Source organism: Columba livia, chromosome 17 (genome assembly GCF_036013475.1).
Source record: "Columba livia isolate bColLiv1 breed racing homer chromosome 17, bColLiv1.pat.W.v2, whole genome shotgun sequence".
Lineage (NCBI taxonomy): Eukaryota > Metazoa > Chordata > Aves > Columbiformes > Columbidae > Columba > Columba livia.
The window spans coordinates 5,828,114-5,856,099 of record NC_088618.1 but is presented as its reverse complement, the minus strand read 5'-3'; the positions used below and the strand labels follow the sequence as shown (position 1 = coordinate 5,856,099).

General features: G+C 56.7%; 1 protein-coding gene across 5 annotated transcripts; it reads right to left on the bottom strand.

Annotated features, from left to right (window-relative positions):
• Positions 1–160: 160 nt before the first annotated feature.
• Positions 161–27,986, bottom strand: FAM222A (family with sequence similarity 222 member A). 5 transcript variants are annotated; one of them, XM_065033623.1, is made up of 3 exons: positions 27,758–27,986; positions 12,163–12,296; positions 161–2,594 (listed from the first exon to the last, which is right to left on the bottom strand). In XM_065033623.1, the coding sequence occupies exons 2-3, from the start codon at positions 12,242–12,244 to the stop codon at positions 1,387–1,389; spliced, it is 1,290 nt and encodes a 429-aa protein (XP_064889695.1). In that variant the 5' UTR covers positions 12,245–12,296; positions 27,758–27,986; the 3' UTR covers positions 161–1,386. The 5 variants fall into 5 exon arrangements, with proteins under 5 accessions (XP_064889695.1, XP_064889696.1, XP_064889694.1 ...); XM_065033624.1 differs by having other exon boundaries at positions 12,163–12,293; XM_065033622.1 differs by lacking the exon at positions 27,758–27,986 and adding an exon at positions 12,369–27,693.

Sequence of the window (27,986 nt, the reverse complement as noted above, 5' to 3'; positions counted from 1 at the left end):
GCCGGATTAATGGCTCAGCATCGTTAGCAGGTTATTTATAGGTGCTCCCCCATGCCCTAAAAATCTGCAGGAGGAAGGCAGGGAGAAGAGGGCTGGGGGGTCCCAGCTCTGGGTGTGGGGGGTGGGAAACAGCAAAGCAAAGAGACTCCAGAGCACAAAATCCAGTGAGATCCTGGTTTTACTTTGGGAAAAACACCATCCGGACACACGGCTTGCAGGTTGTTTGTTTTTTTTTTTTTTTTTTCATTTGTTTTCTCTCATTTTTAAAACAATATAGTGCAGCCAGCACTTCTCACAGTAGAATATAATGGTCAATTTTAGTATAAAAAAAAAAACATTCTCAGAGATTTGTAAATGCACTTAGTGCTTGAACAGGCCTTTCAGGGATACAGTACCTCTTTTCCGAGCACAATCACCTTGGGTTTCATCAGGGTATTTTTCCTTTAAACATCAAAACACTTTGTATCTTGCGGTGCAGAGCCTTTTTTAAATGAATAAATCTATTAAACACATAATTACACATAGTGAATAATGGACCATAATGAGCATTTCGGAACTTTTTTTAAAAATAAAAAGAAAAAAAGAGAAAAGGAGGTATGTGAGCACCCCTGGTACTGTGATCACCTCTAACCCAGAACCAAGGTAGAACTGACAATAAAGGGGCAAGAAAATAAACAGCCTGGAAATGTGAGCCCTGGGTGGGTTACCGGGGGTGTTGCAGGGCTGGGCGGTCCCAGTTGGGTGGGAATAGGAGCCGGTGGCCAACGTGGGGCCGGGCAAGAGGGGAAGAGGGAGGAAGAGACTGTAGCAGCCAACATGTCGATGTACAGCCTAGTCAACTAAAAAAAAAAGAAAAAAATTAAAAAACAAAAAAAATCTGTTCAAGTTTTCAAGTGTTTTTTCTTAAATAGCTTCCAGACTGTCCCCAATTATTAGCTTTAATCAAAGCAGTGCAAGTTATGGACTTCAGCTACAGGTCAGGTGTGAGCTCCCTGCGGCCACCGCGCCAGCACCGGCTGCCGGTGGCCCCCGGCCCGGGGCTCTGCCCCGCACCGATCCGGCCGGGCGCCCGCGGAGCCTCCTCTCCCTGGATAGCAGCAACTCGTAGCAATTCCCTGTTCACATTCGTGGAGATAAAAATGATTTCTGAGCTCTATAGACAAGCAGTCCTTCGTCCTCAGCTTCCAGTGGGTTGCGGGTGGATCCAGTCTGGGGACCCCAGTGAAATACCAGTGTCCCGGGAGCCCTTTCAGCCGCCAAACCCGTGTCCCCCTCCCCGTCCCCCTGCCCTCGCTGCCACGGTCCGGTACCCGCGCGGTGCTGGAGGGGAGCACGGCTCCTGCCAAAGTCCTGGCCCTGGGTTTTGGGAAAAGCCGCGAGGGTTCCTTATCTGTAGACGGGCAGGCGGATGTGGGCGTGCTGGTGGTCCAGGAGCCGCGGCACCGACACCGTCTCGTAGCCCTTGCCCAGCATCTGCTCCTTGATGCAGGGCGGGTGGATGTCGTTGATGAGATACTCCAGGGACTGGAGGCTGCTGCTGAGGATGGAGGTATTGCAGAGGGTCTTGCTGGGCAGCCCTTCGCCTGCGGGCACCCCCAGATCCCGGGGCCCCAACTCCGGTGGGTTGTAACAGTCACTATTGGGGGTCACCAAGATGCTGTTCCAAGGAGGCGCAAAGTATTGCCCCACCGCGAAGTTGCCGTGCATGCAGTTCAAAGGGGATGAGCTCACCTTCTCAGCTGCACTGCCCAGGGCGTAGGGGCGCGAGGTCCCCACGCATGTCTCGGGGGACTTGCTGAGGGCTCCCCCGCCGCCGCTGCCCCCACTGTACATCCGCAGGTGCTGCTGCTGCTGTTGCTTCTGCTGCCACAACAGGTAGTCCATGCCCTCAGGGTAGATGCCCGCCTTGGCTCCCAGGGTTGGGTTGGAGCCCAGCGCCAGCTCGGCACCCTTTCGGCACTCTGGCAGGACGCTGCCGGCATAGGCGGCGGTGCCAGTGAATGCGCCGTGCTTGGCTGGGCTGGGGTTGGTGGCCACAGCGGCTGGGCAGCCCGGCTGGGCACCCTGCGCCTGGCACTGCTGATTGATCTGGTAGATGATGCTCTGGATGGAGGGCAGGTTGGAGGGTGGCAGCGCCAGGCTCCTGCCCGCCAGCGGCAGCACCGAGGCTGCCACCGTCACATTGGGGGGCACGGGACCCTCCAGCTGCTTCTGGCTGCCGTGGTAGCTCAGCTGCCCGGCACAGGAGGGCCCTTGAGCTAAAGTGCTTGAGGTGGGGTAGGGAGCGACGCCGACCTGCGCGGGAGAGAGCTTAGTCCGCTTCCCCTCCGAGTTCTTCACCACGCTTTTGCCGGAGGCTTTGACGATGGCCAGGAGCCCCTGGTAGCCACCGGCATGCAGGGGGTAGGGGCTGTAGCGCTGCCCCGTGGTGTCATAGCCGTTGACCGTCCGGTTAAGGTGCTTGTGCTGGGGGACCCTGATGTTGGTGGGGAAGATCTTGATGGTCAGCGGGCTGTTGGCCACCTTCTGTGCGTAGGCATCCAGCTCGGCGGGGCTGGGGTAGCGCGGGGAATGCATGGGGGCCACCGACTCGCCTGCGGGAGCAAAGCACATGGTGAATCTGGTGTCACCAGCAGGGCGGACCTGGCACCCTGGCACCCACCACCCTCCCCGGCTCCCAGCCACTCCCAGCAGAAACCAGGTCAGGACACCAACCTGTCCCCTCCCGCTGACGGAGTCACTTGTAAGTGGCCTAAAATAAACTCGGTGTGGAGAATGGAAATGTCACTTTACCCAACGGGGGAATCTTTCTCCGAGATTGGATTTAAACTACATTATACAAGCAATTTCATGGGTGCTTTGCACTGCTACGAGAACCTCACCAAAAATGGAAAAGCATTGCATTTACCAGCCATAAATCAGCAGTTCCTATAATGAGCACAAAAATGTCACTTTTATGCAATTTTACAGATGAACAAAACGGGTGAAATTAACTGTGGTAACCTACTGGAGTCAGCAAAAGCCACTGTAGAAAAAAAAAATTATATATGTATATATTTTTGTGCCTTTCAAACTCTTTCCCGAGCAAGTTTCTGCCATTCTGGTGTGAAAACTCATTTGTCGTACCCATTATACTTTCATTTGGAGTTTATCTTGAGTATCCAATGAGCCACCAACTGTGAAAATGATTAAATCTACAAAATCTATCTAATAGATGGAATAAATTAGGTGTTTAAAAACTCCACACACACACACACACACACACACACACACACATACACACTGGCACATGGGGAGCGTTTGCTCCTGAGCTGGTCCCAACCCCCTGGTCTTGCCAGGGGACATCTGCAGCACCCCGGGGACACTAGAGACAGGTTTTGCAAGGGAGAGGTGGCCGTGGGCGCTCTCCATCCCCTCTGTCCGAGCGGTGCGGTGGCAATTTAACAGGCAGCTCGGCAGAGCCGGCACCAGCCGTTCCTCCCATTTTGCTTTTTACAGGTGTCTTAAATAGACATTGTTATTAACGAGTGTGTTAAGCCAATTAAAACCAGAGCCTTTGTGTAGGATTTAATGTAGCTGCCAGGAGACGTGGCGTCAGCAGCTCCCTATGGTGGGACACGTGCGGGCACACGGTGTCCCCGGCTGTGCCACCGGGGACTGCCCAGCCTCTGCAGAGCTCCCGACCTGGGTGGCACTGGCACCCGTAGAGCAGCAGCGAGCAGCTCGGGTGCGCATGGGGGTGCACATGGGTGCTGCCAGGCACCCCAAACAACAGTGGGTGCAGGGTGGTGTGAGCAGGACCCCTGCATGACCCACAGCAAGCCACGCATATCTGCATTCCCCTTCATGCTGGCACCACTGTCCTTGGAGGTGGCAGCATCGTGAATACTCAATTAACATGACACTAATTAGCTGGTGACACCTGCAGAATCCCTAATGAGCCCATTCCACAGAAACGCTCCTTTTGAAGTAAAAATCATTAAAAAAAAAAAAAGGAGGGGCCATTGCTGGAGGGAGGTGGCATCACCTGCAGGCACTGTGGCTCCCCACCGGGAGTCACCAAAACCCTGTCCCCAAGCACAGGGTCTGCGGGTGACACTTTTGGGATGGCCCCATGCAGCCCCCCGAGCATCAGTGCCAGAGTGTGCCCAGGCCAGGGGACAGCCAGGAGCTGCCTTTGTCACCCCTTTGCACCAGCTGGCTGGGATGTGACAAGTCACCAGTTTGGTGTGTTGTCACATATCAGGGTGACACACCAAACCCCCGCCAGGAAAATTACAGAGCAACCGATTTCCAGGCGGCTCCCGGTGCGCTGGCGGCTGCACAGCTCCGCCGTTCCCCTCTCCACAGTAATTACTGCTTTCTAACGGGCTGTAATTACTGCGAGAGGCAAACTGTCCCAACCAGTGCCACCACCCATCAGGCACAGGCAGCCTGACACCCAGCAGCTCACCGCCGGGTTTGTCCCCTCCTCTTCAACTTGAATCACAGAATTATTTGGGTTGGAAAAGTCCCTCAAGATCTTCGAGTCCAACCGTTCCCCCACCCCTGGCACTAACCCATGTCCCTGAGAACCTCATCTCTGCGTCTGTCCAACCCCTCCAGGGATGGTGACTCCACCACTGCCCTGGGCAGCCTGTTCCAATGCCCGACAGACCTTTCTGGGAAGAAATTGTTCCTAATAGCCAATTTAAACCTCCCCTGGTGAACCATTGGAGCCATTCATGCCAGGGCCAGGGGGACACACTGCGGACCCATCGACAACCGCTTCTCCCAGAAGATGCTCCACCAGCTCCCGGCTCCCTCCCTCACTGGCATTCCCGCGGGACGCGGCCGGCACAGCCCCAGCTCCGGGCTCCCCCTCCCTCCCTGACCTGCTCTATTTTTCCAGCCTGCACTCAATAACAGCTAAATAATTGAATCTGCTCAGCAGCCAAAGATTTGTTTTGAATTTTATTGGAATTTTAAATTGTTTTGTTTCTTCACTATTTTATTACTGTAAATGGAAAATGCATCGCTCGCAGTAATAATCCGATGGCTTTTTATATTACTCCAAGCTTCTGCTCAAAGCGTTATTGGAAAGCCAGGCAGAAACGAGAAGCCATTATAATGGCAGCACAGGCTTATAAGATTACGCCTCCAGCTAAACAACTTTTTACTTTAGCAAATTGGCCACCAAACCCAGTTCGAGACACAGATGTAAATCCCAGACCCCACTGGTGTCGCGATCCGGAATAAATCTTGGTTTATGGGTGGGGGAGCTCCAGCCCTGCTGTGCCACGAGCAGCCAGTTCTGTGCAAAATGTCCAATGGGGACGGGGGCAGCTGTGTGAGGGGTGGGCTGAGATGGGGGCGCCCTGAGAAGCCCCCCGAAAGCCTCCTCCAGCACACGCACCTGCTGCATCCTCAGCACCCCCAGCATCTCCAGCATCCCCGGCATCTCCAGCATCCCCAGCACTTCCTACATCCCCGGCATCCCCAAGGAACCCCGTGCCATCCCCGACTTCAGCCACAGCCCACAGTGGCTGGGAAAGATAGAAAGATGGGGAGCAAGGAGGGGAGGGATAGTAACCAAAGACATCCCTGTGGCAGGAGAGAGCGAGGCTAACGGGAGGCTGATGATCCAGGGCTTGTGCCGCGCAGGAATCGCCTGGCACAAACCCACAACAGTCCCCAATTACCCCCAGCCCTGGCCCCGGCTCCGCTGGGACACAATGGGCGCCAGCAAAGCCCAGCTGCCGGGCCCCTAATTAACCCTGATTTTAACTGTACACTTTTAAAGGCACTAAAGCGGTTACAAAGTGGAGAACAAGGCAGGGTTAATAGCGCAGACCTAAATTGCAGGCCCGCGGGGCCTGGGCCCCATAGAAATAATAGACCTGTCTGGGCTGCTCAGCTGTCAGTCAGGAGAACAATTCGGCACCCGAGGAGCTCACAGGAGCGGCAGCATCGCGGCTCTGGCAACCAGTGTCTGCTCAGTTAAAGCAATTGTGGGATCAAAACAGTGCTAGGAAAGATGCTCAGCACCAGGAAAGATGTTCAGCACGGGGAAGGGTGCTCAGCATCAGGAAGGATGCTTGGTAACGGGAAGGATGCTCGACAGTGGGATGGATGCTCAGTACTGGGAAGAATGGTCAGTACTGGGAAGGATGCTCAGGACCAGGAAGGATGCTTGGCCCTAGGAAGGCTGCTCCGTGCCACTGCCCCAGTGGCAGCATCCCTGGCTGAGCCTCCTCTTCCTCTTATGGCTTTAATTTTCAGGCCACGATGCTGTAGGAGATGCTGTGCTCCCCGGGTGGTTGCCCAACTCTGGAAGGGAACAGTGAGCGGGTTGTCAGGGTGCACAGGGACACTGGAACATCCCAGGGGCCAGCACCGGCAGCACCACAGAATGAGGTGAGCAAGGACACGGCAGCAGCATGTGACACCAAATCAGTTGCCAGCAGCACCAGAGCGCCAGGAGGAGGCTGGAGAAGAAGCTGGGGACCTGAGTTGTCGCTCAGTGATCAGTGTGTCAATGGCTGATATTAAAAAATAATAGTGCTGCAGCCTCCGAAGGAATTCAACTCCAGACCTGAGGGCTTTGGGACCAGGCTCCCTGTTCACTTGCAGCAAGGAGATCCCAAGGTCTTTGAAGCTTCAAAAAGCCTCAAAAATCCCCTTTTTCTCTGCCTGCAACACTGAGAACAGATTTTGGAAGAGCTAAACCCTAAATATTTGCCAAACACTTGGAAGAAACCTCAATATTTGGAAAACACTTGGAAGAAACTGAAATATTTGGAAAACACTTGAAAGAAAACAAACAAAACATGGTACATTTAACAAATCAATGAAGTCCTTGAAATCTGGGTCCAAGCCCCAGGTAGCAAAGCTGGAACCAGCAACCCCCTGCCAAGGGCAAATCTCAGAGGGTCCCAGACAGAGCTGGGGGTGTCACTAGGGGTCCCATGGGTTATCATGGGGGTGTGCAGCCCCCAGCCCCAGCGAGAATGGCTGCAAGAGCTGCTGCGGATCCCATACGTCCCCAGAGCCACTTTTGGGGTGCGGCCAGGCATGGGGGACACTGGTACTGACCCTCCCAGCTTGTTCTGTACCAGGCAGGTTGTGCTACTGTCACATCGCTTTCCCACCCTGGGAAGTGTGGTGGTTTCTATGGTGACGGTGTCCCCAGGATGGGTGGCACTGAGGCCACCACCATGCCACAGCAGATGTAGCAGGGGGGTCCGTGCACCAGCGTGGTCCCTGCCCTGCCCCGTGGCACAGGGACAGCAGCCACCCATGGGACAGCTGGCACCCTTGACAGCACCATGGCCACCCACAGAAATGCTGCATCCCCACTGCGGAACCCCCCATTGCAGCACCCCCCTGCGCCCTGGCCCCCCAGGACAAAAGCATCCTCGGCACAAGGAGACGAGAGACAAACGCTCCCTGGATTCAGGGGCTTAAATTAAAACCAAGTACAAAAATAATAGCAGGAGAAATCCATCGGAATAAACGTAGGTGGCAAACCCGGCGCGGCAGCGGCGCAGCAGCCGTAATCTGCAAAGACAACAAAATTCATGACAAAGCACAAAGGGAAGCGCCGGGCTGCGCCGTCCCCAGATATTCATCCGTTAACACGTTCCCTTTTTAGGCTGACATGTCATTTCAGACGGGCCTTTTTTCCTCCCCTTTCTTCTCCCCCTCGCCGGCGCGCGGCTCTGCCGAGGCGGCTGCTGGATTGGATCACCCCAGGGCGAGCACTTTATTATCTGCAGTCAAAGCGTCACCACAAATACCCATCTACACACACACGTGTCACTTCCCATTTGTCTCCTCCACGAGGTATTAGAGCCGCCGCGCACCGCTGTGCACCGTGCCACCGCGGCCTCTGCAGCCACCGGCGTGGCAAGGGCAACCGGCACCGGGCAGGAGGGACACGGGGACGGTGGCATCACAGTCATAAGGATGCCCTGGCATCACCCCATTGCTATCCTGATACTACCCCAGCATCATCCCAGTGCCACCTCTGCGCTGTCCCAACGCCATCCTAGTATCTACCGCAATGCCAAACAGCTGCTACCCTGGTGCCACCCCAATATTGTCCCAATCCCACCCTTCTGACACCCAACACATCCCTGATGCCACCCCGATGCCCCCCTGCTGCCATACCACCGTGTAGCCACCAAGGGGACCTCAGCACAGCTGCCAGCCCCTCTGCTCTGTCGACAGTAAATTAGTATTCAATTAATTTTAAGACATGGGAGCAGGGTGGGCACCCCTGGCACAGGTTGGGGGGGGACGACGGGTGGGTGCCTGATCCTTGGGTCTGCAACCCCACTTGTCCCCTGCCCAGTGCCTGGGAACTGCTGTGGTCCTGGGAAATCTGAACACAAACCAAAACCCCACCATGTGCTGGGGCGTTATGAGGGAAACTCGCCCAAAAACCAGAGCGCTGACCAGGTGGGAGATGGTCCCACCTGGAGAGGCTGCTCCAGCACCAAGCAGCCCCTCCATCCATCTCCCACTGCACATGCGACCGATCGAAAAGTGTTTTTGCAGCATTTCCTGGCAGGGAAAGTGCAAGTCAACAGCACATTTTGGGCACAGCAGTTAATTGAACTCCTTTTTATGGCACGTACATAAATACACAGAACCATCATTAACCGATCCCTTCCAGAAACTGAAAATGAAAGAATTAATCTTATTTCACTCATGTGTAACCCCTCATGAAATTAAAATGATATTTTATGGGTGTGTACAAAAGCAGAGCCCTGCTGCAGCTACTTTAATGAAAATGCCCTTGGAATAAGTCGAATTGGGTAACGAGAAGCCATTAAACAGGCCTTTATCCCATATGCAATTAAAGAGTTTTATCACTGAAGAGAGTCCCCACGGGTGAATGGGGAGAGGTGTGGGTGACCCTGGAGCCGAGTCCCCCGCGCTTTGCTGCTCTCTGAGCCCCAGCCATCACCTCTCATTTGCACTCTAATCACGCAGCCGGAGCCCGGGGGGACTCACGTCACCCCATAAGAGTGGTCCGAGGACCCATGAGACCCCTGGTATGAGGTCCCCAGTGCTGGGCTCCTGATCCAGTTCCAGCCCCGCCAAGGTGAGAGGTGATGGCGGATGCTCACAGGGCAAAATGTGACTTTAGCACAGAGGGAGCTCGGGAAGCTCCCCAAAACTCCCAGCTCCATCTGAATCTCAACCCTGTAGCAAGGGGCACGAATCCTGCACCCCTCTCAGCCGCACGCCCAGCCCCAGGCTGTCAGAAGAGCCACGCACGCTGAAAAAGGGCACATAGAAAGTAACATTTAATTAAATATAAGCCACTGCTACATTACTGCAGAGAGCAAAAGCAGCAAAGAGTTTGGCCAAGCCGAGAGTGGTATTATTTGATTTATAATTTAAATAAAGCTCAGGATTCCTGTAATGCGCACAGAATAAAATCAAAAGGGACCAGGCTGCTGGAGTTAATTGGACATGATATTTTCCTGAGGATGTTGCCTCTCCGCAGGCTCCAGCTCCTCAGCTGGCGGTGGGCAGGGCAGGCAGGGCAAGCAGGGCTCTGGCACCCTCCTGCTGCTCCTGCATCCTCCAGGATGCAACACTGCCAGGACAGGATGGTGCCCACAGCATAGCCTCGGGATTACCAGTGAGGGAAACCGGCCGCTGCCATGAGCTGGTAATGGTGAGTGCTGCGGCAAAGTCACCCGCAGCATTGAGGAGGATGGATTTGGTGCGCTACACAGAGCGCCCCGGGACGCGGCCACACCAGCGCCTGGGGCACCGAGACAGGGGGACGGTGATTAGCCAAGGGGCAGAACCGGGGGGTGAAGGCACCAGGGCCATCAGCTCCCAGCACGGGCAGGAAAATTAGTCAGCTCACCTTTTACGTGAAATTAATACAAAAATTAATCAGCGGTGTGGGTAGGATAATAGGATTTCACAGTGGTGCTGGGCCAGACGGCCAATGTGCCGAGAGCCAGACTCATTTAATATCGACAGAAACAATGCCAGAGGACAGAAATAAGACCCATAAAGATAATTACTGAGATACTCAGGAGCAAATTAAGTAATCAGAGGCACTTCTAAATTGTGCCTCGTTTTAAGAGAACACTATCTCTGTCGATTACCTATGCAGGCGTTTGGGAGGCGGCAGGAGGCTCGGCCCCGCACAGGCTTCCTGGCCCCTCCACGCCGTGCTTACCGCAGGTGCCATAAATAAAGAAGGGAAAATCATTTTCCAAACCAGATGCGTGGCCCTGGATGTCACCTGCAATTTAATTTGCACTAGCAGGAGGCAGAGAGGAGCAAGACGTGCTGGATTTGCCCATAATGAGCGGAAGCATACGGGCAGCTAAACTCTGATTAAGGTGACCTGGCTGGCAGTAGCTGGGGGCGAGCGTGGTGCAGGGGGGGTCCAGCTGAGGAGCGTGACGACCATTACAAATTGCCCTCCCTGGGGAATGCACCCTGGTGAGGGACAAGCCTCAGAGAGCTGGGCACCATCATCCAAAAACCCCAGTGCCCCGGTCCCCTGCACCTACTGGGGTCCAGCCAGGGGTCAGAGCTCTGCATTCCACCAGTGCAGCTCAGGGATCCCCCAGCAGCCCAGGGACCCTCCCAGGACATGGTAGCTCTCCCCACTGATGGGCAACATGGCGCACGGGCTCCCCAAACCTCCTTATTTCAGTATCTTCTCTGGGAGGGTCTCTGGTGGGGTGGGAAGAGCTGGGGAGCACCAAGGCCCCCAGCAGGAGGGTGCTCAGGGTCCCACCCTGGGGTGCTACTCCTCAGCATCCCCCTGGGCTGAGTTGGTCCCTGGCCCTGAGCCACAACATCTCTGGAAAACCCTGCCTGCGGGTCTCACACCGTGAGGGCACAGCTGAGCTAATTAGCCCGTGGCAACGAGGGCATGGGGAGCCGGACCCTCACGCCAGCCCCACGCCACCGTGCACTGCTCAGGCGTGACAGATCAGGAATAATTTTACAAGAGCAACATCCGTTTTCCTCCCAGACGCTAATAAGGAGACGTGAGCAGCACCATGAGCTATGATGCAGCACAAGCGCGTGGGGGTCCACACACACACCTCCCTGCTTTGCGGGGTCATTGAGACCCCCAAGAGCTGCCACCTTGATGGGGGACAAACAGCTCGGGGGGCACCAATCCTGCCCATCCCTGCAATGGCTGATGCACAAAGTGCTTCCCCACCTGTGATGCTGGGACATGCAGGTGCCCATCACCATCTGCTCAGGGTCCCATCCCTGGGGTGCTACTCCTCAGCATCCCCCTGGACTGAGTTGGTCTCTGGCCTGGGCAATGTGCTCCGTGCAGCGATGCTGCGCTGGAGCTTGGGGAGCTTCACCCAAAAAGTAACTCCCTGGCTGCTGGTGTGACCCAAGCTCCCCAAGAGCGATGCCAGGGGGTCCCTGGGGTGGCCAAGCATCACCCAAACCCTACGCCCAGCTCCCTTGGCTGCACTGAGGTGCCCAGGTAGAGGGAAAAAAAACGTCTTTGGGAAAATACAGATCATTAAACAAATGCCCAGAGGCTGTCACCGCCTAACAAGCAGAGCTTTAGCAGCTGATTTGTCTTCAGCCGGCAATGTTTAAAAATCCAACTGAGACCAGCAGAAAAATATCCACTCCCCTCTTTAAAACACACATTCATCACTTGAGAATCTTAATGCGTCTTTCCCAGCCGGGGAGGTCAAACACGCCTGCCTAAAGCAGGCTCATTAAATATACATTTAATCATGGTTTGGATTGAGAGACAAAGGCTGGGAGAGACAGGTGCTTTGCTGGAGTGACCTTTTGGATCCCATTTTAATGTAACTAGTTTACAGCTTATCTGAAAGGCCAGCTCCTGGGGAAGGCAAGCTGCAGCAAAACCGGGAAAGTAATTAGGGGGGGGAGGGCCGGGGAGGTTTGGGGGGCCGCGGAGCAGGCGATGGCCCCATCCTCTGCCGCGCTTCCCAGAGAGCTCTGCAACATTTTCTGAAGTTCGACTTATCAACCAGAGCAACCCAATTTAATTTGCTTATCTTGCCTCCTTCCTCTCCCCCACCCCCCCGCTTCTTCTGCTCTTTTTAATTATCGGTTAAATAAATGTCTTTTTCAATAAGGGAAGCAACATCAAAGCAGGCGCGTGTCCCCCCCCCAGCCCAGGGCACTTACACTTGCGCGGCTCCAGCGCCTTGCTGGGGCAGGGGAGGTGCTGGGCCGGGGGGTTCTGGGTCCTCTGCAGACAGGCCAGCATGGTTGGGGTGTCCCGGGGGGCAGAGCCGCCCCCACCACTGCCCCACGTCCTGCTGAGAGAAGAGACATGGGTCAGGTCAGGGGACCCACCTGTCGCCCCCCTGCCCACTCCGCTGCCCACCCACCCGCTCGCTGGGCAGCGGAGCTGGATGGAGCCGCCGAGCTCCTGGCACCAACTGTGGGCACGCGCTGCTCAGAGCCCTTTGCTCCTTTGGAGATAAATAAATAACTCCGAAAGCCTTAAGTAAATACGAATGCATTTAAAATAAATACGAAGGTCTCGGTGGGTGATTTGTGCTTCCAGCAAAGCTTTCGTCCCTTCCTGCTGGGAATGGAGCATCCCTCCAGCACCGTGCTCCTGGTGTGCCAGCCGGCGCCGCCCAGCACACAGCAACCCCGCCGGCTCCAAAGATGGTGTTAAAATCCCACTGGGGGTCCTGGGATCTGTCGCCAGCTCCCAGCTGGCATCAAAATCTGCTCAACAAAAGCTGGAGGGGTCAGGCCAAAGTCATCGCTGCCGCCGCTCCGCTAATTGTACATCCTTCAGGAACCGCCGCCGAGGGCATGAATTATAGCCGGTTGCTTCTGACACCCTCCCACGGCTCCGGCTGGTGTGGGAGCGAGATTCTGCTCAGAGAGGGCAGCAGGATGTGGGCAGGAGCAGCAGAAATGCCAGCACCGCTGCCTGGCCCCCGGCGTCGTGGCTTCTGAGGCATCAGTCCCCCCGCTGAACCTTGAGAGTCACGGGTAGATGTCACAGCCGGGTGTCATGGCTGGTGTCACGGCTGCGGGTTGTGTCCAGGTGGCACAGCCAGGTACATCACTTTGTCACAGTGAAACCACCTCCTCCTGCAGCCATCCGGCAGACGAGACGTTTACTGCACACCCCGGCACTGGTGAGCGGTGACCCTGCACAGTGGCCTCAGGCACACGCTGGCACAGCCTGTGACTGTCACCCGCCGGGCAGCAAAGCCCTGACAGACGCTTGTCGAGCTGTGCCCAGGGCTCTCCTTGCTCTGCCGGGCTAAACGTCACCCTTGGAGACGCCTTCGCAGCCACCGCGGTGCCCAGATGACGGTACTAATGTACTTGCCGCTCGCTCCTGTCCCGCGTCCCCACCACCGGGCCAGGGGGTCCCAGGCTCTGGGCTTGTCCCCAAGCTGGACGGTGGCGCTGAGACCCACTCAGGGGGTAAGTGCCGAGGGGACTGGGGGTCTCACCCCGTCCCCCCTGGCTCTGCAAGGGAGAGACTCATTAGCACAAGGTGTGAGGAGAAGGAGGGGAGGAGGAACTCATCTCATATCAAGCAGGTGTCTGGAGAACCCAAATTGTGCTGTTTTCTCCTAATAATGAAGTATTCATGAGTAAAAGCCTTTTTCACTACTTTCTTAAGATACTAATTTCACAACAAGCGCCTTGTTACCATGCAATTATTCCAATCGTGCATTTCTCCCAGATTCCATCTGTCCTCGCGCTCTCTAAATGAAAGACAATCATGTAACCACCTTTCATTATTCACTATTTTACTTTCAGCAAAGGTACCCTGAAAGAAATGATTTCCTCTGAAAGGGACTTTTATTCAGTTTCAAAACCAATTTTCTCCTATTACTGTCTTAAAAAAAAGGAGGGGGGCAGGGAGGTGTTTTTATTTCATGCATTACATATCCTTTGTTAACGCAGCTTGCAGTAAAAGCAGCCGTATCCATTTTCTGGCTTCGATTTCTGGTAATTTTAAAATATGCCATTACAATCAGGCAGAAATTATACAGTTTGAAAAGAGAATGAAGTGCTTCTTATTCAGAGGCTGAGCGCATTTGACTGCCAGGGAGCCCGCCTCTCCCCGCCGGGACTCGGGGTGCATTACGCGGCCCTGCTCCCAGCACATCTCGGCACCCCCGGCACGCGCCAGCAGTGGAATCCACACCGGGGAGCTGTCACACCGACCCCATCCCTGTGCGGGGGAGACCCAGGTCAGGGCACCCAGGGCCATACGGGGGATGGCTGCATCGGGTACCTGAGCCTCACCTACGCAGTGACCTCGGGGCTGGTGTCCCACCGGCTGTCACCATCTGGCCGATTAGCCGGCAGACGTCACCTCCTCCCCTGCAGTGAGGTCGGCTTCTCACCGGGACACTGCCCCATGTCCCTGTCCCTGGGTTTGTGGGCAGCTCGTGATGCTGCTGGATGCACGTCAGGTCCCTTCTGGTCCCTGGGGACAAGGGGACTGAGAGCGAGGACAAAGCACCCATGGGATGGAGTGGCACGGGGTGAGCAGAGAGGCCCCTCAGCCCCCATGGGGTAGGATGCGGCCGCTGCTGTGGCACCAAATAAGGGTGCTGGCAGGAGGGAGGGTGAGGATGCAGCCCTGGTGCAGGGGCGATGCTGGTGGCTGGTGACAGGAGCTGGCCCTGGGACACCCCCATGGTGGCACGGGTGTTCTCCCAACCACTGCACCCTGGGACCGGCCACATGCCCATGCAGAGCCCAGCACCCCCCAGAGCTGTCCCAACCTTGGCCACACACAGCATAGCATCACCAGCATCAGCCAGGAGAGACACAGAAGCCACACACCAAACTGAATAAAGCTGCCAATTTATCCAGACCCCAGTTCTGTCCCCATCACGCAGTGTCACACAGTGGAGATGATTTTTTGTGCGTTATGCTGCATGCCCACCTTCATGGGCGCTCTTTGTCACTGTGAGGGTCCTGGTGCCGCACATGTCACGACACTGTGACACTGTCCCTCTGTCCTGGCACCTCCTGGCCCTCTTGTGGACCCACAGGCGAGCAGGAGGGCACCCGGCACAATGGGCATCTGTGCCGCGGTGGCATTTCCTTAATGCCACTCGGCAAAGCCCCTGAATCAGCTGATGGGAATTGGGCACTGGGCTGGCCGAACGCTTAGCGCCGGCTTAGTTAGCTCCATCTGCATTTGAACTAATTCCAATCAGCAGGATCCGATTTAGTTCAAGCTGCTCTGGCTCTTTCGTGTGGCAGGAAAAGCAACACTCAGCAGTTTTGCCGAACCGCCCTGAGTCTGTGTGGGCTCTGCTGATGGTCCGGCCAGCGCCACAGCCGGTCCCACTCCTGGAGATGCCAGGAGAGGGGCCCTCGGGGATACACAGAACAGGGTCCCCAAGGAACATCAGCCCCAGCATTGTCTCCCTCCATCCCTCCCCAGCCCCTCTCAGATGGCTCCTTCCCATCCCCACCTCCAGGACAGCTGATTTTGAAGCTCTGTCTCCACATCTCACTATTTATAAGCCCAAGGTCTTTGTGACTTTAATAAAGAATTAAAAAAAACCACCACACCCTCTATGTCTAAAGTCCCTGTGACAGGAGGGTTTGGCACCTCCGCTGACATCAGCGGCTGATAAGTCGGGGCTTATCTCCTCTGAGAGACCCACGAAGGTCCCTCCGGCGAGATAAGGCCAGCGCAGCTGTCGATAGAGGCTTTTGCAGGCGAGGATTTAGATAAAAGAAAATGTGACGGGAGGCGGGAGTTAAAAAAAAAAGCGAACTTTTTAAAGTCTCAGCCTGAAATGGGTCTGTGCCACTGGCTGGGCAGGGGGGGCAGGCAGCCCCAGCACCAGGGCCAAGGTCTTGGTCACCAGCCAGGCTCTGGTGCAATGTGCGAGCATCCCTCCCCAGGAGTAGTAACCGGGGTGACCTGGGATGCAAAGCCATAAAAAGGGAGTATTCGAGGCTGGGACAGGGGGGCAGGAGCGGGGATGCTGAGAAGCCATGTGAGTCACACCACTGCGTCTCCTCACAGCTATTCAGACAGGTCTGGGTTTGGCACAAGGACAGGAGGTGACTGGGTCACCCCAGCCAGGAAAGGCGCACGAGGCTTCTGACACTGCCAGACAGACGGACGGACAGCACGGGATCCACGCCAAGGCTGGCATCAAAGCCCCATGCCTTGTCCCTCTGCACTGTGATGGAGAAGACTCCGTTGTCCCTTCCCTGTGGCCCTGCAGACACTGGTGCTGCCCTTGCACAGCAGCTCCCACTGCCCCCAATCCCCAGGGACACTGGTTTCCCATCAGACACATCCCTCCTCTGAGGATGAGGAGGTGCTAGAGGAGGAAGGCTTCCTCTCTGTGCACAGAAAGGGTGAGCAGGGTTTTGGCTGGCACTGCCACTTGGCACTGCAGCACTGCTGGCCCTGCCAGCTCGTGCCCATCTCCCACCCAGCAGCAGATTTACGGTGCCTGGGTTGAGGTGGCGAAGGGAACACGGCGCTCGGTGAGCGACGCTGCAGCTCGGTCCTGCAACAGGCGAGCGCAGGAAAGGTCACCCCACCGTAAATCACAAGGAGCAGCAGATAAAATAAAGCAGAAAGTTTGCCACCGCCGTGCCGAGGGCGGCAATAAAGCCCGGCACGGTGCCGCCAGCCACACCGCGACCTTCCCCGCGCCCGGCCGCCGCGCCAGCCCGCCCACCTAATCCGCTCCCCTCCACGTGCTCCAGCCCCGGGCCTTTCAGGGGGCCCTGTTAATAATTAAATGTTAATCTAAAAAGCAATTTTAGCTGCAGTGCTGCAGATCTGGTTAGAGATTACATTAGCATGTAAGAGTCAAGGGTAATTTTCTCTAACCCCTCTTGTGATCTTTAAAACCCGAAGATCTTAAAGCAACACCAGCTCCTCTGATTAAAATTGGAAGCTGGGGTTTGCAACGGATCATGATGCTGGAAGTGATTATTTTGCTGCTCAGGATGTCACAGGGGGAGTGGGGGTTTTGGGGGGCTGGGGGAGCGACCTACACCCACTGGGCTGCTTCTGCTCTGTGGGGACACGGGGGAGGTGCCCTGGGTGAGCCCAGTGCCCGCTGGCACCGAGCAGACAGCACCCCCAGCTCACCCATCCCACTCAGTGCTGAGATTACTGCTCCGGGGGTGGCTCCAAGGAGAAGCCCTGGACTGTTAAGAACATCAACACCAAAAAAATACCAAAAAACACAACAAAATATCCTTTTTCTCATGAGCGGTTCCAGGAAGGCTGGGACAAGAGACATGGACACCACGTCCCACAGCAGAACACAAAAGCAAATTGCCTCCTGACCACTACAAAAAACCCGATGGAAGAAATAAGGTATCAGATCTGCCCGTAACGATGGAATTAAAAAAAACCCAACAATTCAAGTGCTGTTGAGCGTTTGCAGACATCCTCGCGCAGGGCTTGGGCAGCCTGGTTAAATTTATGTGTCAGCTTTAAGGAGGCCTCTCATCAAACGAGCTATTTTGGGCAGAGATTAAAGATCTATTTTAGCTGCGAGAACAGCTCTCGAACAGGTTAATAATGATTCTGGAAACCCAAGTGTCTCCAGCGCCTGGGGCAGGGCAGCTGGGGCCCAGGGCAGCACTGGCAGGTCCCCGAGGGTCCCCAAGCCAGGAGGGTGGGGGACCCAGTGTGAGGTGCCCCTGCTGCGCTGCTGGGGAGGACAAAGCCCCGGTGCCGCCGCAAGGTGAGGAGAGGCCGCGGCGCTGAGCCGGCGCTGGGTAATTGGAAGTGGCAGACGCTGGCATGGTGCTGCCGAGAAGGTCATTACGTGGAACCAGGAATGGAATGGCAGGAGTGAGGGGGGGAACAGCCCCGTTAGCAAAGGTCCTGCCCGGGTGCCTGTGGGGTTTTTGGCAGAGCCCGATCCTGGCTGCGGGCACCAGGGTCCCGGCAGGATCTGCCTGTACAGATGTGTCCCCGCTCATTTGGTGGCAGGGAGCAGGAGGGATGCTGCCCCCAGGGGGCCTCGCCAGCCCCTTGGCACAAAGCCTCTCTCATCTAACACGGTCACGCTGTGTGTCCATCCCGCACATGGAGAGGGGCCGGGGGATGAGCCCACTGAGTTGCCCATCATCCCCAGCAGCGAGAGTTGGATGCTTGGGATCCTCACAGGACCAAAGCCCCAGCCCAGCAGAGACACAGGATCAAACCAGAAAAAAAGGCAACAATTAAAAGCACCCTGGTGTCCACCCCCTGCAGCACCCACGTCCCAGCTGAGACCCAACACACTGGACACCACAGAGACCAAAGCTCCCAGCATGGCTCCTCCTGCTCTGTCCCAGGGGCTCACCTGCCCCGCGGTGACCTGCGGCTCCTGTGGTGGCCAGGCTGGCCAGCACCACCCGGCTGCACCGCGCACGGCGGCCGGGCACACGCCGCTCGGTAATTACAGCCCCGAGCGCCTGAGCTGTGAAAGAATCTGACGAAGGAATCCAGGGTAGATCGCGCTGCTGAAATTACTATAATCAAAGGCTTTCACAAAGGCTTCAAATGCAACCAATTACCCTGAAAGGCGAGGCAAGAAAGAAAACAAATTAACGTGTTTGCACAGAGCCTCTGCGGCAGCGCACACATCGCCCCGCGTCGCCCTCGAGCCCGGCCGGCCGCTGCTCCCCATCCCTGGGTCCCGCTCCCAGGCCCTGGGTACCCCCTCTCTCCACCCCTAGGTACCAATTCCCAATCCCCACCACTGCTCCCCATCCCTGCATCCCACTCCCCATCCCTGGGTACCAAAACTCCCCATCCCCAAGTACCAGCTCCCCATCCCCACCGCCCACCCCCGTGTCCCGCTCCGTCGCCGCTGCCCCGGCTCGCCTCAGGGAGCAGCTGCACACAAAGGGGCTCTGTGCCCGTCACTCGCCCCGCGGGCAGACAAAAGCTCTGGCTGTGCCGGCGGCCGTGGCTGGCGCAGGCTCGGGGACTTGCCAGTGCGGCCCGGGGAAACCTCCCTCCCTCCTCCCCCGGCGCTGGCGGGGTCCCCGGGCGAGGGGAGGTGCGGGGTCCTCAAAGGCGCCCATTGAGCACGGCCCCGCATCACCCGCGACAGATGGGGAAGCTATTCACAGCGGGGACCCCCCCACCCTCTCCTCCCTACGTTACGCTTTGTCTGTGCCGCCAGTCTGGGGGAAAAGAGGGGAAAAAAAAAAAATGAACTTCTTTCTTTTAATATTTAACGAGAGTCCATCACCCTAAGTCTATTTTGTAATACAAAGCTCTGGAGATTTAAACCCTTCTCACCCGGCGAGATGGAAATGAATGGTGCTCTCTAATGAGCTGGTTCAGCAGAAAAGATAGATTTCTAAGATTACTGTAGGAATTCTTATAATTGATGTGTACTTTTGTAACAAGGATTATAACACCATCCGGTCAAGCAATTCCATCTCTTTCCCTTCTCCAGAGCTCACCCTGCTTTTGGGGTTCCCTGGGTGAGAGAGACCAGCCTGTGTCCCCATGGGGAGAAAGCAACACAGAGAAGGGGGGGGAGAAGAAAAGCCAGAGAAAAATTAAACAGGCTTTTCTTATTTGGCGGTAGATAACCTAACGCAGCCACCGAATGGGAAAATAAGGCATCTCTCAAGATTTATACATTTGTTTTACAAAGCCTTACTTCCCCCCACCGATTCGAGGCCGGATGAGCTGCTGAATGCCGAGTAATTAAAAGGAACAGAGAACAATACCCGCGCCCGCCGAAGAACGCGGAGTTTCCCTGGGATGTTTATAGCAATTGTATGAAAATGTACGATCGGGGATGGCAAGAGCTGACAGCCGCGCCGGAGCAGCCGTGATTGCGAGCTGGCTGCCTCCCCCGGCTGATTGGCATTAATTGCGCGCGTTTGCAAAGCAGAACGGAAAGTCTGACATTAGCTGCAAGCCAACATTTCTCTCTAATAGTCTTAATGATTATGACGAGAGCTGATGATCATTGTGGGGCGTTAATAGTCCGGAGAGTGGCTCTGCGGCTTCTCCCGGCGCGTGGTGGGGACGAGAGCCACGCTGTCCCCATCCCTGTCCCCATCAGCACCGTGCTAGAGTGGGCTGGGGGGGACACAGATGGACAAGAGGGGTCCCCTGGTAGGGGACACTGCCCACCAACTCTCTGCCAAGGGGGTGGGAAGGACAGGGGGACAGGGGAGGAGACAGCAGCCCCCTGCCCTCCCGGGAGCCATCCCGTCCCCTGGCTCTGCCCCATGGGAGACGGGTGGCTGGAGGGAGACAACAACCAGGAGGGAAAATATCTCCCACCCTGAGACCCCTCTGGGGCTGGGGTGTCCCCAAGGACGCCCCACACTGGCCATGCCCAGAGGGAGGCACTGGGTCACCCTGCACCCATGGGTGCCCCAAATACAGCCACATCCTCACGGGGTGCTGCCCTGGGGAGCACAGCTGTACATAACCCACATAGCCACAAAGCCCCTTATTAAAAGCTGATTAATGAAACCTGAGTTTCCTACACTTTTTACAGGGCTTTTTGGGTGTCCTTGAGTTTGCACAGAGGCTTTGTGAGGGGGAGTGAGATGCTCCGACCACGGAGCCAGACGTGCACGAAAACACTGCACAGCCCCAACCCATCCAGGTTTACACAGCAGGAAAAATCAATGGCCATCGATCTGCAACAGAAAGCGAGAACGTGTCCCTGGCAGGTGGCAGGCAGCTGACCGGTGCCATGCAGGGGACACGGCTGGGGTCACATTGCTGGGGACCGGGGTGCCCGTGGGGTGACCTGGCATAGCCAGGCAGGGAGCGGTGCTGCCAGTCCACGTGCCACCAACCCTCGCAGCAGCAGCCAGGACACATCCACGGTGCGTGGGTGGCCCTTGCCTGTGTCCTTGCCTTGCCGGGGTCACTGCGCAGCCCGCCGGGACAGACGAGCAAGCGGCCTCAGCCCAGCTCCAGGCTGTTTCAGCTTTTCATTTTTTTTTTTTTATCATCTGTGTTGGCCGACATATCACTCAGCTTTGGGCTTTCTGAGCTCAGTAATAATTGTTCCCAGATGAAAAGAAATAAAGACTCGGTCCCTTTCCTCCTTCCCCCCACTTCCCGAAAAAAAGTCTGTAAAGAAGAGCTATAAAAATGGCTTGTTATCTCACCTAGCGAGGCTCAGACTGTATGTTATTGCTAATTGGGTATAACATCCTTGTCTTGTTCTGCTCTCTGAAGCTAAATCAAGAAAGCACCACTGCTGCGAACTAATTATATCTCTGGACTGCAGACTCCGGCTTGTCTTCCCCTTTATTGAGTTTAAAAAATGGTCACTAACCTTAATCTCTCATATTCCCAAGCGTTTGGGCTGCTGAAAAACCACCACTTCCACCCACATCCCAGTCTGCGCTGGGGAATACGGAGCATGTGGCCTGAAAAAGGCTTTGGGATGTGCCAGGACACGGCCCCAAGCGAGCGCCTGGAGGTGCCCATCACTGTCACACCCCACGTCACCGGGGCACCGAGACCATCACAGATGCTGCTCGGGTCCCCGCACCATTGTGTTTTTATCATATACAACTCAGAGGCTTTCTGTGCTTGGTCACTGCCGCTTTACTACCTCCCCTTCTTACAGGGAAGTTTAAGCTTCTTTCATTAGGATGTTTTTAGAATCTCAACCCTGGGCAGCATCCCCCCAGCAGATGCGAGCAGATGTGAGCATCTGGGTGATGCACACACGACCTGAGGGGAGTGGATGCTGCTCCGCTTCATCCACACCAGCTCCCTCCAGTCCCAGCCCAGGATGGAGCTCGATGGTCCCATTAATGCTGGTGCTCACACACAGGTCCCCCACAGGAGAAAGGACACCACGGCCACCCGTCTGCGCCACTACAGGTGGCCATGGCCAAAGCACTCGGTTACTGGAGCGGCATGGCTGTAAGAGCCCGTGCTGCTGCCACAGCACGGAGCTCGGTGACATCCAGTCATTGTGAAGAGAGAGAGGACAACCGGAGCCCCAAAGGGCACTGAGCCAAGTGGCAGGGCTGTGGTACTGCTGCCACGCAGGACACCCCATCCCAGTGTGTCCCTCGGCATCAGCCACACATGGTAAGAAATTGAAGCAGAAGTCCAAGGCTGTGGGGTCAGAAAGCAAAGAGCAATGTCACCGAGCCCAGCTCTGTCCCCCTGCCCAGGGGACCCACCGCGGACAGGGTTATCCAGAGGCAAAGTCAAGTTCCAGTTCTACGCACAAGCCAAGAGCATCCCTTAAAAAACTGATACTTCCCTGACTATTAATTAACCTGAACCACTTAAAACCACCTTCAATTTGTCAGGTTTAACTGCCAGTTCTTCTCAGTAAATCAAGCGTCGTGCGCAGAGGGAGGCTGTGCGTTCAAGGCGGTGTGAAGGCAGCAGGTGAGAGCGGAGCAAGCAGAGCACCCCATGCCGTGCTCGCCACCCCGTCCCTCAAGAGCACCGACAGCAATACTCATACCCTGCAATTAGCCAGGACGGGATATTAAACGCAATGGCCGTGCAGGGCAGCAGAGCACCCCATACCGCAGCAATCCCCTCTTCCTCACGGCACCCTCATCATGCAACCAAGGTTGAATTCCACAAGCAATACGAATATTTCTGGCAGCACAATCTCCCCGCCGCAGGGTATTAAGGCGTTATTAGTGTGCGGTGAGCAGTGCTGCTAAGCCAGCCCTCGCTGCAGCCTGGAGCACAGCAGAATGACCTACAAGAGGCAGATGGTGAAAGCCCTGGAGAGCCTCGGCCCCCGGGACGTGCCAGGGCGAGGAGGGGACTGCGCACCCCTGTTCCACACAGGGGGACAGGGACAAGAGGTATGTCCCCCCACTGAAACCCCCCTCCTCACCCAGGGGCAGCCCCTCAGAAATGCCTCCCCACGCTGGGGCTGTCCTCCGGTTCCGGCACCAGCTTGCCATTTCGGGTTAAAACACTGCTGTATTCTCTCTTTAGCAAAAGGAGTCCCAGGGGCTATAAAAATTCCCAGCAGGCTCCCGTCAGTCTCAGGTCATTAACTTTCCTTCATTGGGAGTTTGTTTACAGTCAGCCATAAATAGCAGCGCCCAGCAGGACAGGTGGGAGGGGGCTGCCCAGGCAAGGGGGTGCAGCACCCCGGGGTGTGGGGCCTGGGCTCACCCACACCCAATCGACTCATCCTGGGTCCTGCTTTTCCCACTGGCACGGAACACCGTGCGGTGCCATGTGCCACAAAAACACCTCAGCCCGGCAAATCTATGGGGTCACCTTGTGTATGGCCACAAAGAGCCAGGGTGTGTGCTCGCGGTTCAGGTGTGGTCTTTTCCAAAGGAGAAGGAAGTGGAAGGGAGCCGGCCTGAGCTGCCCACACGGGTAACCTGCCCTGGGACATGCCCTGCACCCTCATCCGTCACAAGCATACGTCTCGCATTAGGACCTCCACGTGTTTGAGAGGTGCCAGTCCTGGCACACAAAGCCCCGGAAGGGACCCCAACACCCTCCATGTCACTGTGACCTCCACCTCAGACCTCCACCCTCCCCTGGCAGCCCCTACAGCACCACAATGATTTACCAGCATGGAAGCCAAAAGCAGGAAAGCAAGTGCACAGCCACTGTGCTCCTGACGGACTGCTTTCCACACCAGAGCTCCTCCGCACCCAAGCACACACAGGATGGTTTTGGAGCATCCACATCCCACCAAACACCCAAGAGATACATGCACAGCACTGTCAGTGCCCCCAGCACCAGAAACACACCTTGAGCCCCATTAACACCTCAGCAGGCTCCGGTGCACCTCCTGGTTTGGAGCCCAGTGGGTGCAGGTGCCCAGGGCCAACAGCAGGACCACAGGCGATCGATCAGGAGCTTTATCTGCTGTAAGTGAACACGGCACCTCTGCCACGGCTCTGCGAACCCACCAGCTGCAGCTCTAATAAAGACACAGGATCATATGGCTCCTGAGAAGCACGGTTTGGCAGGGCTCAGCCGGAGCACCGGGCACCCGTTAGATATTAATATTTACCCCCTGGCCCAGCAAAGCATCTGGCACACAGGGGGCTGAGTGGGGAACCACAGACCCTGGGCTCCCCTGCACTGGCACAGCAGGGATGCTCAGCATCAGCAGCCCCACGCTGGCACGGACACCTGGCGTGAGGGCTCGGTGGCATTTGCCCCCCCCGTGCCCTGTCCCAGGGCTGCCGAGGGGAGCTCCTGGCCATGAGCAGCACAGCAGGGTCTGGCTCGCAGCAGCCCAGAGCCCATCTCTTGTTTTATTTCTCAGCACAGCTGTAGGAACAGCTGATGCACAGGCCAGGCACACGGTCCAGCAGCACCCTGGGCTGCGGGGTGGGCGATAAGATTAATCCCCAAACTCAACCCGCCACGACTTCTGCTCTTCCACCCGTCTCCGGGAGAGCAGGGACTCGCCAAAAATCACCGCCCCATCACTCACAGTCCCCCATGTCTACGGAAATATCTATATTTTAAACCATATACTTGTACAACCTGTAATCAGAGCAACACAAATAGCCCCTGCTTCCCATGTAAATTAAAAACACCCATTAGGCAGATTTCAAAAGATGTCAGTAGGCTTATAATTATACACGACATCCTTCCGAGATAAAAGCGATTACCGGGGATGCAAATCACTTAGCAACCAATCAGTGCCCCCAGAGTGCAAAGCACTGACCAGCCATCCATTTTCGCCTCGTCCTTTTATTCCCTGCATCGAGCAAATACAAACACAGATAAAGAGAGGCACAATAGCTCTTGACACGCAAATAGGTTAACATAATAAAGCCAGCTTTAGCCGGCTCACTCGAGGGAGAAAAGCAATTCTCAGGCAAGCAGGAGGTAATAAAACAGGGCTTTTGTGTTCCTGGCTCCCATTCTCACCCCTGCGCCAGCTTTGCTGCATTAGCTGATAGGCATCGCAGTTTGATTGAATTACCTTTCATGAATATTAGCTTTTTGAGGAATGCGCAGGCAGAAGAGAAAGAAGAAATGTCTTATTTTTTGCATGCATGCGCCTGCTGCAGACAGACATGGGGCGGCCCAGATGCCGGCGGGGCTGGGAACGGGGGTCCCGGCAGGTGCAGCCCCCAGCCCGCCCCCCCCCAGCTGCAGCATCCCCGTGGGGGTCACAGCACAGGGACCCTCCAGCCGAGGATCAGACATCGGCAGCAAAGGAGCTCATCCTGTCGGGAAAGGACAGCCTGCCCTGTCCCCAAAAGGCTCTCGCCACCAAGCCCATCGCCTGCCACGCTCAAGGTGGGACTGGCACCCCGAAAGCAGGGGGAACAGAGGGGGCCTGGCTCCCACCAAACATTTATTGCCGAAGCCGTAGCTCCCTGTGCTATAGGGTCAGGCTGCAGATGGGAGCAGGGGGCTGCCCGGCTTCACCCCAGAATTTTCCCCGCACAAGTTCAAGCCACACAGGAAACCCACTTGGGGCAAAAATTCCCTCTGGCGCCTTGCAGGGATGCAAAGAGCCGGCACTAATCCCGCACGCACGGCGGGAGCGTGGGGGCAGCTCGGGGATGGTGACAGCCACAAAGCATCATCCCCAGTGTGGACCCACCGCCGTGGGGTCGTGGGACCAGGCAGGACCCTCGGCCTTGGGAGTCAGAGCCCTTCCCTAGCAAGGCAGCCAGCTGGAATTAAAACCAGCACCAGGAGGAAACAGGCTCCTCTTTAGCTTGCTCAGGGATGGACCCATGTTTCAGGCTCAAATAAACCTGATAAATAGAGGGGCTTAAAACTGAGGCGATGTGGTGGCTTCCCCAAAGGGGCTCCATCCCCCGGGGCACAGCCTGGCAGCAGCCACCTCATCTCCTCCTTCCGTGGGCTTCTCTGCCCTAGCCTGGCGATAAATATTCATACTGAGATTCCAATTTTTAGTGATACGGTCGGCTGAAATGGGGCCCATCTCGCAGCGCGCGCTGCTCTGGCACAGAAAACATGCCCCAGCGGTACCGAGCCACTCAGACAGCAGGAGAACCATTCCTAAAGCCAGTAAAACCGTTCCTAAAGCCATGAAAACAAGCCAGGCTCCTACAGCCGGGGAAGGGCTTTCTCCTCCCTGCTCTGCACACAAGGTCAGAAGAAGGCACCGCAGTGAGAGCTTTCCTCTCCTGCTACAGCTTCGAGGCAGCCTGACCCAACAGCACCTGGCTCACACCAGCATGGCCCTCAGCACCTGAAAATCCTCTCGTCAAAGTTTTATGGATCCTTAATGAGAAAAATTCCTCCTGAGGGGCTGGGACGACAGGAACCGTCTGCCAGGGATGTTTCCCAGCTCACCACCCCAGCATCGGAGCCCATGTGCCAAGGTTTTGCCAGCCAAGGTCCCGATGCAGTGGCACAGGATTGTATGGGAACCAGGACCAGCAAGCAGTGGCATGTGCCCAGCATGTCAGATGGTAAAACCACACAGCAGGGGCACAGGGAGGTATAAAACTGCCAAATTCTACAAAATCAGCCTGAGTAAGACACAGGACACTCCTTACCGAGAGACGGGCCACGTGGCTTAGTCCCCGCACCCGCAGAGCCCCATGGCCATGCTCTGCCCTCCATGAAAGACCATCACACAGCCAGGTGAGGAGCCTGCAGCCTCTGAACAAGAGCAGCCCTAGCAGGAGAATGCACACATATATACACACATATAAAAAAACTCCCTAGCGAGGTTATCTGCACCTCAGCAACCAAAGGCAGACAAACCACCACAGCCCGATTGTGAGCAAATACATCCCTCAGAAAACACCGAGCACGGCTGCAAAACTTTGCTGCTGCCTCTCCTCGCAAATAAACCCACAGGGCCGGAGCCGTGCCACGGTTTTCCAGCCGGTGCAGCAGAGCCCTGCAGCGACAGGCCCTGCCTCTCCAGCCATGCACCTCCCTGAACCGATGGCTCCTCAGAGCCGGGTTTGGATCCTGGGGCTGGGCCACCTCCACGGAAACTGGGAACACCTCATTTTCTGTCGGGAGCCGAGGCAGAGAGGCGGCACAGCCCGCTCGTCCCCGCTGATGCCCAACCAGCCGTGCTGCCCGGTAGCTCTCGGGGACTACGACGCCTCATGCCCGGTGAATCATATTCCCAGCGCCGATGGTCCAGAAGATGCCGCAGGGATGTTGTTGGTGGAGATGCGTGGAGGCAGCCGGGGCGACGGGTTCTTCAATAAAACGTCGCAGGGTGGTTCCTTCTCCGCTCCTCTCCTTTGTGACCGGCGGTATCCACACCAGCGCGGGGTCCATTGCGGGTGTCCTGGTTCTGCCACCACCCGCTCCAGTGTCCCTGCGGGCTCGGGCGCTTCCCCGCCGCCTCCCTTCCCCGGCCGGCTCCGGGCGGAGGAGAAAAACCTTTTTTTTCCAGGCGAAAAGGGGCAGCCGGGGACGGTAGAAACGGCAGCAGCTCACGGACGGCTCACGCTAGAAGTGTCTCAGCTTTCCTCGTGGAGGCACCCGTGGATATTTTATTTCCACTTACGAGTCAGACGACCCAAAAAGCCATTACAAAAAATTTAAAAATAAGAAAAAAAAAACAACACAACGAAAAGTTGTTCCCGTTCCTCTCCGGTAGCGACGGGCGAGCCGGTTCCCAGCTGGCGGCGGCGGCTCCGCGCCCGCCGTGCCTTCCCCGCGGCTGCGCGGCTGGGGCGAGCCGGGCACCGCCGGGCACCGCGCTGCGGCGGCGCCGCCTCCTGATGCGCCCCGGGAGCCGGAGCTCCCCCGGCCCCCCCAGCCCCCCCACCGTCGGTAATCGCCCGCCCTCCCTGGTGCCCGCCGCCGCCGGCCCCCCGTTACCGTCAGAGCTGGATCCGGGCCGGCTCCGGCCGCTGCGGTGCGGGGCGCACCGGGCCGCCCCCCCCGGGCCGCGCAGCAGCAGCGGCGGCGCCCGCCCGGCCCCGCGCCCCGCCGGCGGCCCGCCCCGCCCCGTGCGCGGCCAGCGTGCGGCGGCTCCCGGCGCTCTGCCCCCGGGGCGGCGGAGGACGGTGGGGGGCGAAGGGGGGGGGCGGCGAATAAAAATATCCGG